The sequence below is a fragment of the Mustelus asterias genome, chromosome 11 (genome assembly GCF_964213995.1).
Source record: "Mustelus asterias chromosome 11, sMusAst1.hap1.1, whole genome shotgun sequence".
NCBI lineage: Eukaryota > Metazoa > Chordata > Chondrichthyes > Carcharhiniformes > Triakidae > Mustelus > Mustelus asterias.
In genome coordinates, this window is record NC_135811.1 from 76903932 (window position 1) to 76918320 (window position 14389).

General features: G+C 46.7%; 1 protein-coding gene across 12 annotated transcripts in view; it reads left to right on the plus strand.

The window, feature by feature from the left end:
• Positions 1–7449, plus strand: part of svild (supervillin d) — a 214367-nt gene extending 206918 nt beyond the window's left edge. For all 12 annotated transcript variants that reach the window (XM_078223785.1, XM_078223788.1, XM_078223790.1 and 9 more), the window contains one exon: positions 1674–7449. In XM_078223785.1, coding sequence (XP_078079911.1) covers positions 1674–1760 — 87 coding nt within the window. In that variant the 3' untranslated portion in view covers positions 1761–7449. The remainder of the gene's footprint in view (positions 1–1673) is intronic.
• Positions 7450–14389: the final 6940 nt, after the last annotated feature.

Sequence of the window (14389 nt, forward strand, 5' to 3'; positions counted from 1 at the left end):
CTCCAGTTCGCTTTTGTACACTCCTATTGAATCTGCTTTCGCTGCCCTCTCAGGCAGGTCATAGTAGCTCACTACGTAAACAAAAAAATAAAATTCTCCTCTCTCATTTATTTGCCAATAAAATGTTACACAGGAACATAGGATTGGGAGCAGGAGTAGACCATTCGGCCCTCTGAGCCTACTAGAGCCATAGAATCGTCCAACGCAGAAGAGGCCTTTTGGCCCATGGAGTCCGCATCGACCCATTAGAAACTCCTGAACTTCCACCTAATCCCATCTGCCAGCACTTGGCCCATAGCCCTAAATATAATGATGTGCCAAGTGCTCATCCAGATACTTTTTACAGAATGTGAGGCAACCCGCCTCCACGACCCTCCCAGGCAGTGCATTCCAGACCATCACCACCCTCTGGGTAAAAAAGGAAATGTTGTGCCATTCGATAGGATTACAACTGATCTGATTGTCATCTCCACTCCACTTCCCTGTCTGCCCTCCCCCAACCCCCATAATCCTTCACTCTCTTGTCCATCAAAAATCTATCAAACTCAATGTGAATAAATTCATTGACCCAGCATCCACTGCTCTCTGGGGAAGAGAATTCCACAGACCTCAAGAGAGAGAGAGAGAGAGAAATAAATTTTCCTCATCTCTGTCTTAAAAGGACAACCTCTTATTTTTTAACTGTGTGCCCTGGTTCAAGTCCCACTCTACATGAGGAAATATCCTCCCAGTGTCCACCCTGTCAAGTCCTCGTAAAACTATCTCTTGGCACTGTTCCGAAAAAAAGCACTGGAAGATCTTTTGGTATCCTGACTAACTCAGGAGAAGCCCAGAAAGAGATTAACCAGCCATTGCTATCTGGGACACTGTACTATGTGTTCCAGAAAGACATGCAAAGACAGTGGCCGAAACCCTCTTGTCTCACCCACTGTGGGACACAAATTGGGTGATACAGAAAATTTGGCAGACCATTGAAAGGTCCTTTTGGCTCGAGTGGAAATTTCAGGTCTTGCAGCATGCAGAGCCGAGGAATCCCCCCCAGTATATAAATGCATGATTTATGTTTCCCAAAAATGTCTCACTTAGCTCAGTGACGGCAAGGGCTCATAGTTTAACTGTTCATTAAAACTACTCCACTTTAAGCATGTGTAATAAGTCTTCGGAGGCAGAAGTCCTTTCACCAAAATCCCTTTATTTACAATTCCAACAGCAGTACACAGAGTGCAACAGCAGTACACAGAGTGCTATCAGTCAGCAGTCTACCTTCGGGGAGTGCCAGAGGAACTGACACACCTGGTTAAATATCAGGAAAAGACTCCCCGATTGGCCCATCAATTAACTCCTGAATCAGGGGGTTCATATTCCAATAGGCCAACCTCAATGGCCTGATTGAAGTCATTACAGCATGTAACCAGGACAACTTCATAGGCGTCAAAACCATCTTCCTGCTCTGTGGGATCCTGCTGTTCGCAAAATTTCCGACACATTTTGCCATGTGACACTTATTTAAAAGTAACTCATTAACATGAAGCATTTTGAGACAGGTCTGAGATTCGTAACATTTCTGCATGCCTCATTTTTCCTCCATTCTTTATTATCTCACTTTAATTAGCGTCGCTATTGCATTTTCCTTCACGAATCTGAAATTTTTGTTGTCCCATTATCCTCTGCAGAAAATTGTGCAAATGTCAAGGGAGGAATTTTACAGACTTCCCACCTGGAAGCAGGTGAATTGGAAGAAGGCCAAAGGACTGTTCTGAGGAGGTGATGAAAGATTTCAGCCGAGTCTGCCCAGGAATGTTTACAATTCCACCTACTATCCCGCCGCAGTGTTCACCACATCACATAGGAGGAGCCAGAAGAGTGAGATTCATCGATATAATGTTATGTCTGAGTAAAAAATGTCTTCCGTGTGTTTAAACTTCCGTACAAGTGCACAGATTGGGATTGGGTGGGGAGCTGGGTGTGGGGCATGACTTGTGGATTAGAGTCACAGAGGTTTACAGCATGGAAGCAGACCCTTCAGCCCAACTTGTCCATGCCACCTAGTTTTGGCCATTAAGCTAATCCCAATTGCCTGCATTTGGCCCATATCCCTCTATACCAATCTTACCCATGCAACTGTCGAAATGCTTTTTAAAAGACAAAATTGTATCCACCTCTACTACTACGATGGAGTTCAATCCAGATAAATGCGAAGTGATGCATTTTGGTAGAACTAACGTAGCGGGGAGCTATACGATAAATGGCAGAACCATAAAGGATGTAGATACGCAGAGGGACCTGGGTGTGCAAGTCCAAAGATCCTTGAAGGTGACGTCACAGGTGGAGAAGGTAGTGAATAAGGCGTATGGCATGCTTGCCTTTATAGGACGGGGCATTGAGTATAAAAGTTGGGGTCTGATGTTGCAGTTGTATAGAACGTTGGTTCGGCCGCATTTGGAATACTACGTCCAGTTCTGGTCGCTACACTACCAGAAGGACGTGGAGGCTTTAGAGAGAGTACAGAGGAGGTTTACCAGGATGTTGCCTGGTATGGAGGGGCTTAGTTATGAGGAGAGATTGGGTAAACTGGGGTTGTTCTCACTGGAAAGACGGAGGATGAGGGGTGACCTAATAGAGGTGTATAAAATTATGAAATGCATAGATAGGGTGAACAGTGGGAAGCTTTTTCCCAGGTCGGTGGTGACGTTCACAAGGGGTCATAGGTTCAAGGTGAGGGGGGGGAGGTTTAACACGGATATCAGAAGGACGTATTTTACACAGAGGGTGGTGGGGGCCTGGAATGTGCTGCCGGGCCAGGTGGTGGAGGCGGACACACTGGGAACGTTTAAGACTTATCTAGATAGCCACATGAACGGAGTGGGAATGGAGGGATACAAAAGAATGGTCTAGTTTGGACCAGGGAGCGGCGCAGGCTTGGAGGGCCGAAGGGCCTGTTCCTGTGCTGTATTGTCCTTTGTTCTTTGTTTTGTTGTCTGGCAGCTCGTTCCAGACACTCACCACCCTCTGAGTGAAAAAATTGCTCCTCTGGACCCTTTTGTTGTGTCTGTGGATTTTCTTGAAGCCCCTTTATTTTCTCATCCCGACCAAAGTTAACTCCTGCCTCTCGTGCTGGGATAGGGATGCCGATCCTCCAGGAATTTGAGTTCAAAGGCCAGAAACCGGTTGTTGCTAACCAGGACAAAGAATCACAGAGACACAGAAATAATTTTTTTCTACACTTATTTATTATAAACATATTGGGGGTGGGAGAATAAAAAGGTTGTCTGACCAGGAGGGAGATCACGTGGTGATGTCTCCAAAATACGTCCCGGTGGAGTCGACAACCCCACGCCGGGGTCCTTGTGCTTGTCATGCTGTTCGATGACTTTTTCCCTGAACGTTAACGGTTAGGGCCTGCTCCACACTTCAAGGGGCTCCTACTGCCTGAGCTCAGTGCATTTTCTTTGGCATCAAGGTCTTTGGCCTAATTTGTTCATCAATTCTAGGGCTTGGGGGAACAATGTTATACAGGCAACTGAAGTTATTCCCATTGACAGAGAGCAGAGAGGAGACACAGCACCGGTCTGTAGGCTAAAGAAGACTTGGATAAGGCCAGGATAGGTGGAAAAACCAGCATGGACTGCGAAGACAGAGTTCAAGGATGAAATTACAAAATGCATAAACCACTTGAATAGAGATTAAGAAAACTCTTTTACCACCACAGAATAGTAGACGTGGAACAGACCAGAAGAAAATGGTAATTCTGGGTTGGTCATGCTAGAAGTGGAAACGGTATCTATTAAGAAAGGAGATTGAGGGTTAGAGAGATATTGGTGGATCTGTTTAGAGAATGGGAAAGCAGGAGGAAATCAAGGGCTGTCTGTAACTGAGACGGCTGTGCAAAAGTTTAAGTTTTTTTAAGGTTAATTTTTTGTATCACAAGTAGGCTTACGTTAACACTGTAATGAAATTACCATGAAAATCCTCTCGTCACCACACTCCGGCGCCTGTCCGGATACATTGAGGGAGAATTTAGCACGGACAATGCACCTAACCAGCACGTCTTTCAGACTGTGGGAGGAAACCGGAGCACCCGGAGGAAACCCACATGGACATGGGCAGAACGTGCAGACTCCACACAGGCAGTGACCCAAGCCAGGAATCGAACCTGGGTCCCTGGCACTATGAGGCAGCAGTGCTAACCACTGTGCCACCATGCCGCCATCATTCACTGTAGAGGAATAGGCTGTGTGACCTTTTCTCATCTTTTTGTCTTCTTTATAGTATATCTACCACCATCATATACACCCCCCACCACTTTCCCACCGCCCCCCCACACCTTGACGGGACACCCAGCATCCCCCAGACACAGCAAGATCTCTCCTGCTAGTGATGCACTTGTACAGAGGTTACAGGTAGAATCTTGAGGCTCTCAGCCTCACCAGAACAATCCATTGTGATGTAAAGTTTAAGTCAGTGTTTTTATTTCTTTTTTTTCTAATTATATTTTGTAAATGCTGCGAGTTTATATTGTAAGCACTGTAGCGTTACCAAGAAACCTGTCCAGCCTTAAGTTACCATTTGCAATATTGACAAGTCCCAGTGGCATTGACCGAAGGCCCATAACCACCAGGCCGAACCCTTTGAGGATTGACTGACAGTGGTTGTGACCATTGAACCTACCAGGATCTTCAGTGACTTTCGACCGCCCAGTGTTAGGGAAATTAACAGCCGAGGCTGGAGATTACTGAGGGTAACGTATCTATTGAGATCCCTCATTGCAGTTAAACGGAGGAATTAACCTAGCTTAAATAACCAGGTTAACATCATTCTTATCATGAAGAAATTCATCTGCTAGGAGGAGACTTAAGATGGTGGTGTAGTGGTTATTGTCACCGAACTTGTAATCCAGGGTAATGCTCTGGGGGAGCCAGGTTCGAATCCCACCATGGCAGATGGTCAAATTTGCATTCAATCATAGAATCCTACAGTGCAGAAGGAGGCCAATCGGCCCATCGAGCCTGCACTGACCACAATCCCACCCAGGCCCTATTCTCGTAGCTCCATGTATTTACTCTGTTAATCCCCCCGACACTAAGGGTCAATTTAACATGGCCAATCAACCTAACCCACATATCTTTGGACTGTGTGAGAAAACCGGAGCACCCGGAGGAACCCACGCAGACACGGGGAGAACGTGCAAACTCCACACAGACAGTGACCCAAGGCTTGAATTGAACCCGGGACCCTGGCTCTGTGAAGTAGCAGTACCAGCCACTGTGCCACACTGGTCTGGAATAATCTGGAATTTGAACCATGAAACCATTGTCGATTGTCATAAAAACCCATCTGGTTCACTATTGTCCTTTGGGGAAGGAAATCTGCCATCCTTACCTGGTCTGGCCTACATGTGACTGCAGAGCCACAGCAATGTGGTTGACTCTTAAATGCCCAATGGCCTATAGCAAGACGCTGAATTCAAGGGCAATTAGGAATGGATAATAAATGTTGGCCCAGCCAGCAACACCCATTTCCCATGATCAAAGGTCACTGTAGTTCCCAGGCTTTATCTGGTAATATTCACTGATAGTCAAACCCTGTGATGTGTTAATCCAGTCCTCAAAGGCTTCATCATTACTCATTGATAAGAGACAAGAGGAGAATCTTCCTGTTTACCAGCTTCATCAAATTGTGCAATTTAGGGGTTAAACAAAACCCAAGTGCCATAAAGCAGCTGAATTGACACACCCGTCATACAAATATAAACAGCTTCTCATGTCTCACTCCTGAGTGGAATTTAATCTTGGCGATGGGGATGGAGCAGGGGAACGAGACCTCTTGCAGAGCCAGTGCAATGCCACATCACCACTATTGGAGAAGGTTTGACGGAATTGAGTGCCTGTCAGGCACTTCACTGGCCAGCCTTAGGCCTTCCCTGGAATTTGGATCCCAGGGGCAGACATCTTGTCTGCTGAGAGCTGTTGGCCAATGAGATGCGGGCCAGCAGTCCCCCATTACTGGAAGCGCCACTAAGAGAGGTGGCTGCTGCCGGTACTGCACTCAGGCCGAGAACCTAGGATCGAGGAGAAGAAGACATCTCTCCTAGGATCTAGGGAACCTAGGAGAGACGTCGGCCACTGGTGAGTAAAGGTGGGATGGAGGTCGCAGGGAGGGGTAGGGGGAAGGGGTTTGCCAGCTTGGGGTGGGCACGGTGCTCAGAAAAAAGGGCAGGGTGATTGGCTTTCTGTAGGCATCCCCTTCCCGATGCTGTGTCTCTTAATAAAGTCTTTGAATGAGAGACAACCCCTCCCCCTCCCCCCAAGAAGGCAATAAGTCAGTCTCCCCGTAGTCATTGCCCTGCCCATCACTTGTTGAATACCAGCAACTGCAGGATTAGGCCGTAAAATGGGAAGTAATTGCCCATTTTAAGGGCCTCAATTAGCGTGTGAGCAGGAAGGCCGCTCATGAGTGTTCCTGCGTTGGTCTTAATCAAGTGAAGATGATGGAATTCCCATCCTGCACCCTTTTGCCCCATCAAATGTTCCCCCTGCTTCTAAACTCACCTGCCAGTTGGGCATCAAATTCCGCCCCTATAGAGTTCAAAGGTTTGTGCCAATTAACTCGCTGCTGATTTCAGAGGAGGTGCCAAATGCTGTTGATTTTATTTGGAAGGAGTTTTCCTTTCCTCCCCCATCCTCGTTGACTCTTGCTGGAGTCTATACCCATGACACTAACTGACCCTTTGCCTCTATCCAAGCGATTACTCTTCATGCAGGAAGCTTAATTATGACTGCTGACAATATTTAAATAGACTCGCTTTCCTGATGTCAGAGAAATCAGTCGACCTTATGTAATGAAGGGTAAGGAGCAGCTGGTGTGTAACCTCTCAGTCGCCTTGATGAAGGAGCAGCGCTCCCAAAGCCCGTGATTCCAAATAAACCTGTTGGACTTTAACCTGGTGTTGTGAGACTTCATACCGTGCCCACCCCAGTCTAACACCAGCATCTCCACCTCATTGTAAAACCGCGCATTAACATGCCATAAAACTGATGTAAAAGCCACCATTTCTTGTCCACTCCTGTGCATTATGCTTACGCAGCTTTTAAAGTCAATACTTTGTGTTTTTTATAAAGTTTGCACAAATTCCACAGGTTTCTGAATGTCTTTGTCAGAGTGTTTGCTGTTCTTGCTTGTTGTGAGCAAGTTAAAAGGAAGCGATGCCCAGACTCTGGGATTCCCTCAGCGCGTCACAGATTACCCCACAAAAAATATTTGGCAGTAGTGTTTTTCTTTTGTGAAATGCTGAATCCTGAAATTGTGATATTTAAATCTCTTTTTTTTATGTACAGTTTTAAGTCTGCTTTTCAGGGTCTCTGGGAGGTTTTACTGTTGAGGCTGTATCAAAGAACAGTGTAATTAATATAATACAGCTATTATTAAAGCCAAATGGAGATATTTTGTGAAGATTGTGAGTGTGTGAGTCAGTCGATCTGTGTGAGCGTCATATTTTCTTCAGAGTGTCCGTGGGGCAGACTCCGCCCTGGTTCAGAATGGGTCGACATTACTGAGGTGACGGCGAGATTGAGAGATTCAACACTGAGACCACCAAGAAAGGCTGAACTGATCGTTCATCTGGTATTGTCAGCCAAGGTTCACTCGCAGTCTTGGCTCAGCGACCTCTGGTCTGAGGATCATGTACTCAAGCCCCACTGCAGGAAGCTGAGGGACATGATCGCAGCTGTCGGTGGTTCTGTCGTTTGGCTGAGTTGTCAAACCGATGCTCTCTCCATCCAGCGAAAAGATCCACGGCACCAATCAGAGAGAGAGCAACAGATCTGTTCCGATATCCTGTAAAAAAAAATTGTTGTCTTTCAACCAACTTCACAGAATCATGGAATCCCGACAGTACAGAAGAAGGCAATTCGGCCCATCAAGCCTGCACCAACTCAACATCTCACCCAGGCCCAACCCTCGCCCTATTCCAAGAGGTCATAGTTGTAGAGTAAAAGGAGGGAGGTTCAAGACAGAGGTAAGGAGAAGCTATTTCTCACAGAGGGTTGTGAATCTATGGCGCTCATTGTCCCAGAGTGCAGTGGATGCAGAATCAATCAATGGATTCAAGAAAAAGATAGATAACTATTTGATCAAAAATGGGATAAAGGGCTATGGTGAAAAGGCAGAGATGTGGAGTTAGAATAGGATGGAGATCTGCCATGATCATATAGAATGGCAGAGCGGGCTTGAAGGGCTGAACTGCCTACTCTCACTCCTAATTCCTATGTTCCTGTTACCCCATGTATTTACCCCACTAATCCACCTAACCTGCACATCTTTGTTTGGACACTAAGGGGCAACTTAGCATAGCCAATCCACCTAACCTACACATCTTTCGGCTGTGAGAGGAAACCGGAGCACCGAGAGGAAACCCACGCAGACACGGGGAGAACATGCAAAGCCCGGGCCTGTGGCGCTGTGAAGCAGCGGTGCTAACCACTATTCTATGCCACCTATTCTACCATTCTGAGAGTTTTATTGATCATGATGTGTGATACTCGATATGGAGACATGCAGGATAATGCACTTTGTTACAGTGCTTTTGGGCTGTGGAAAAGGTGGGATCAGCTAATGTCCCTTTGCTGCAAAGATTGGTCTGAGATTAACATTTACAACATAGACTGCCTGTCTCATATCTGAAAGAATGCTATCTGTAACGATCAGAGAGCTGGAATAGCCCCTGAAGCTATATCCAGCGAGAGAGAGCGAGAGAGATGGGGAGCAAAACCAGGATGTGGAATTATGTCATTCTGTGTATTTTTTACAGAAAAACCCATTTAATTTTTTGCTCTACATCTTTGCTTTACCAGAATTGCACTAGGAACAAAAAGAGAAACCCTCTCACACAGGATCCGGTCCTACAATTATTTTATTAACCTGTTAAAAGGCACAATCAATAATATATGGCAATTTTAAACACAAAGGCAGCAGGTTTAATATATTAAAGTACAAAATAAGAATAAGTGCTTTTGTTACATATACCATGAGTAGTGGTGGAAACTCACAGTGAATCCAGGCCATGAAAGGGACTAAATGTGCCGATCTTAACCCTGGACAGCCACAACACTGAGATCTTTAAAATATCTTGATGTCTGAAGATTGGTTCCTGATCATTATGAAAAGTAAGAATGCCTAGTCTATCCATGGCAGGAGACTCGGGTGACAAACATTTACTTGACGACAGCATCGAACGATATCTACAAGAATATTCACATTTCTATCCTTGCCACAAATGTTTTAAATATATAATAGATCAGAGATCAAGCCTGTGCTCTGAGCTCTTCAACAATTTTGATACTATAGGCCCAGGCAAGGCAATGAATCTCATTGACCAAGATGGGATATAAAGGGCGGAGTTTTCCCGTCCCACCCGCCATGGGAGTTGTAGCGGGCAGGACACAAACCATGCAAATGTCCTGTTGACCTCGGGCAGGATTTTCCAGCCTTGGGGTGAGAGCGATCCGCCCAAAGAGTCTGGAGGGCTTAGGCCAAGACCTAAGTTAATGTCAACTTAACTGTTACTATGGGATAGTGTGGGATGAAGAGGATGATCAGCCATGATCATATTGAACAAGGGAACTGAATGTTTTATCTCCAAATTTGCAGATGATACAAAGTTGGGTGGGAGGGTGAACTGTAAGGATGACGCAGAGATGCTTTAACATGATTTGGACAGGCTGAGTGTGTGGGCATATGCATGGCAGATGCAGTATAATGTGGATAAATGTCAGGTTATCCACTTTGGTAGCAATAATCGGAAAACAGATTATTACTTGAATGGGTGTAAATTGAGAGAGGTGGATACTCAACGAGACCTTGGTATCCTCGTGCAACAATCGCTGCAAGTAAGGGTACAGGTACAGCAGACAGTAAAGAAGGCAAATGGCCTTCATAGCGAGAGGATTTGAGTATAGGAATAGAGATGTTTTGCTGCAATTGTATAAGGCTCCGGTGGAGTATTGTGTGCAGTTTTGGTGTTCTTATCTGAGGAAGGATGTCCTTGTTATAGAGGGAGTACAGCGAAGGTTTACCAGCTGATTCCTGGGATGGCAGGTCTGTCATATGAGGAGAGACTAAGTCGGTTAGGATTATATTCACTGGAGTTTAGAAGAGTGAGAGGAGATCTTATAGAAACTTATAAAATTCTAACAGGGTTAGACAGGGTAGATTCAGATAGAATGTTCCCAATGGTAGGGGAGTCCAGAACTAGGGGTCATAATTTGAGGATAAGGGGTCAGAGGTGAGGAGAAATGTCTTCACCCAGAGAGTGGTGAATGTGTGGAATTCACTACCACAGAAAGTAGTTGAAGCCAAAACATTGCCTGATTTCAAGAAGAAATGAGACATATCTCTTGGGGCTAAAGGGATCAAGGGACGGGGGGGAAGGGGGGGATCAGGATATTGAATTTGATGATCAGCCATGATCAAAATGAATGACAGAACAGGCTCAAAGGGCCGAATGGCCTACTCCTGCTTCTAGTTTCTATGAAAGATGGAACAAGCTTGATGGGCTGAATGGCCATTGCTGCTCCAAAGTTCCTATTCGGAATTTTGAAAATGTGATCAGGCAGTGATTTTATTTATTGATCCAATGATCATTTTGTTACTCTAAGGCTTTTTGTAGTGTTACGGAATGTTGGAAACTAATATAATTATTCCCTCAGAAACTGTGTTTAAAATATTTACTGGTCGTTTGGTGGGTAATCACAATTGTTCCATTGGACAAAGAGTTTTGAAAGCATCCGGCAATGAGAATGTGAATACAAATGCCAGTCATTAACAGTAAATTTAAGTAGGGATGAATGATAGTGTGAACTGTGAACCCAGCTGATATAATACTCAGTGTATTAGAGATACTGTATTCACCCTACCCTTTGATTGTTAAATTGAGAATTCCATACAATTTCACAAGTGGTTAGCACTGCTGCCTCACATCGCCAGGGACCCGAGTTCAATTCCAGCCTCGGGTCACTGTCTGTGTGGGGTCTGCACATTCTGCGTGGGTTTCCTCCGGATGCTCCGGTTTCCTCCCACACTCCAAAGATGTGTGGGTTAGGTTGATAGCCTGTTCCGAAAGCTCGTGGCTTTTGCTACCAAATAAACCTGTTGGACTTTAACCTGGTGTTGTTAGACTTCTTACTTAGGTTGATTGGCCATGCTAAATTGTCAGAGCATTAGCAGGATAAATATGTGGAATTACAGGGATAGGGCCTGGGTGGGATTGTTTAAAGTTTATTTATTAGTGTCACAAGGCTTACATTAACAATGCAATGAAGTTACTGTGAAAATCCCCTAGTCACCACACTCCTGCGCCTCAGGGAGAATTTAGCATGGCCAACGCACCTGACCAGCACGCCTTCCGGACTGTGGGAAAATACCAGAGCACCCGGAGGAAACCCATGCAGACATGGAGAGAACGTGCAGACTCCGCACAGACAGTGACCCAAGCCAGGAATCGAACCCGGGTCCTTGGCGTGTGAGGCAGCAGTGCTAACCACTGTGCCACCATGTTGGTGCAAGCTTGATGGGCTGAATGGCCTCCCTCTGCACTGTAGGGATTCTATGATTTTGGACGGAAACCAGCATGGAGGTTGTTGGACTCATGGCTTGGGTGGAGGGGAAATTGAACCAGGGGCTGAATCATTCACAAAGTATGATTTGCGACAATATTCCAGTGCCTGGTTTTGTGTTTGATGGAGAGAAAAACATGTGGTCCAATGGGGAAGTTTTTCTCACACTACATAGAATTTGCAGCGCAGATCACAAGGCCCAAGTGTTTCATATTGGTGCCCAAGCTCCCAATGAACTTCCTCCCACTTCACTTCACCAATTCCTATCAATTTCCTTTCAAATGTTCATCCAACTGATGCAGTTTGCCTCAACTACTCAGTGTGGAAGCGAGTTTCTCATTCTAACCATTCTCCAGGTAAGGAATGTGCCCCTAAATTCCCTTTTGGATATATTTTTGGATATATTTTGGATATATTGATGATAAGCTTATATTTACTGCCCTCATTTTGGATAACTCATGTGGGGATATTGGAATAGAGTTACCATGAAACTCTGTCTTTCTAGTGCAACTTGTCCAAAACTGAACAAACCGCCAGTAAAGATCACAGAATTAATTCATTAATCTCGGTATGAAGCGTGTTTTTGTGATCTTTTGTACCGGTTTAAGGAAAGATCTCGAGGGACAACATCCCTCCCCACCCATACAATTGGCCAAGAGCCACATCAAATTAGTCAGCAGGGCAAGTTTCTGTTTTCACAAACAGACTCTTAAAACTTCACCTTTTATTTAGGTGCTGGGACACTAATAAGTCTGTCTTAGCACCTTTTGAATATTAAAAAATAGTTTTCCTAAGAAGCTGGCTGATGAAGCCTGTTCCTGTTAGTGGTCAAAGTCAGTTTCCGTTACTTGAAACTGGGTCACTTACAGGTGACGATTATTTTTGTGATAAATCCATTTTCAACCAAATTCACAACACTGCACCGGATTCGTACTTTTAAATAATATTCAGAAATATATTTTAATGGCAAAATTTACATTCTAAAATGTTTCCTGTCTGGGCTGACTCGGAGCTTATTTTATATTTGTGTTCATCCAAGGAGGTTTGATAATCAGCCATGATCAAAATGAATGGTGGAGCAAGCTCGAAGGGCCGAATGGCCTCCTCCTGCTTCTAGTTTCTACGCTTGCGCGGGAACATGTACGGATAAACTCACTGCTGGAAACTAGCACAATTCTGAGTGCCATTTGTGCCAGATAGCTGATTGTAAAGCAGAAACTCTGCCTTATCTTCCCCATGCCAACCCCATCGCGAGGTCAAAATCCTGGCGCTCCCTCCCTAACAGCACTGTGGGTGTACCTACACCTCAGGGACTGAGGCAGTTCAAGAAGCAGCTCACCACCACCTTCTCAGGGCAACTAGGGATGGACAATGAATACTGACCTAGCCAGAGATGCCCACATCCTGTGAATTAATTTTTAAAAATCCTTTCAGTGTCGTAAAGATCTCAAGCTGGTCACCCCTCAGCCTTCTCTCTTCTGGGAAACGAGCCTCGGTCTGATCAGCCCTTCCTGATAGACATACCGGGTGGGATTTTCCAGCCGCACTCGCCCCCAAAACCGGAAAATCCCTGCCGAGGCCGACAGACCTTTCCATGGTTCGCCCCTCGCCTGCTCCGATTCCCGTGACGGGCGGAACAAGAAAATTCGCCCCACCCTCTCTGTTCTGGTATCATCTTTGTAAAGTGAAGCATGTTCTCAGTCTTTCAGTACACTGAGATATAGCCTTGCTGGCAGTACCTGCCCTGGCTGGTAGCACACAAGTCGAAGTATTACCAACCTCTGACGCAAACATAACCACCCAATAACTGAATAAGAGAATTTCGTTACTCCTGCAATTAAAGGGCCCGATTTTCCCATCCCGACATGCACGTTTTTTGCCGCGTCGGGATGGGAGAATTGCATGTCCGGAGAACAGATGTTGTCGGGACCGCAGTAGAAACTGGTAAGAAGAGTGGTAGGCAATTTAAATCTTTTTTTAATGTATTTTAAATGTCATTATCGGGCCTGGCACGGAATTCTCCGGGCCTGATAGCATCTCCCACCCTCCCAGGAGTATTTCATTTCGGTGGGGTTTAGAGTAGCTCCCCACTTGCGGGGAACTAGCGGGAGACCCCGCCGGAGTGAAGGGGGACACTCGGGGCCCATCAGGGGGTCGGGCAGTGGGGGGCTGCCCCCGGGCATGGGCACCCTGGCAATGCCAGTCTATGCCACCTGGCACTGCCCAAGGGGCAAAGTGTCCATGCCCAGGGGGCACCTTGGCACTGCCCATCGGGCATTGCGCAGTGCCAAGGAGGCAGGGCCAAGGGGGTGGGGCCTAGCAGGGGCAAGGGTGGTTTGGGGGGCATAGGGGTGGGGCCAATGGGACAGGCCCTTTGGGAGGGGGGGCTGAGGGAGGGGTGGGACCCAGGGGCAGGGCCTATTGTGGGCAGGGCCAAAGGGTGAGCCGAGTGTGGGCGGGGCCTAGAGGGCAATCAGTGGGGGTGGGGGGTCCCGCTGCCACTCTGCATTGGGATCGGCCGGGGCTGGAGGGAGGCCAGCCATCGGCGTGGACTTGGTGGGGGGGGTGGTCTGCCGGGGCGAAGGGGGTCTACCTCCCAGGGCGCTGGGGTGGTCTGCCTCCTGGGGGACGATCAGGGGGGTGTCTGTCGGGGTGGGGGGATTGACACTGCTTGGGGGGCAGGAGATCAGTGTGCTCTGGAGCTGGGGGATGTTAGGACTGGCCCGGGAATTGTTGTGGGGGCCGCGATCGGGCCGTGGGGGGGGCGGGGGGGGGGGGGG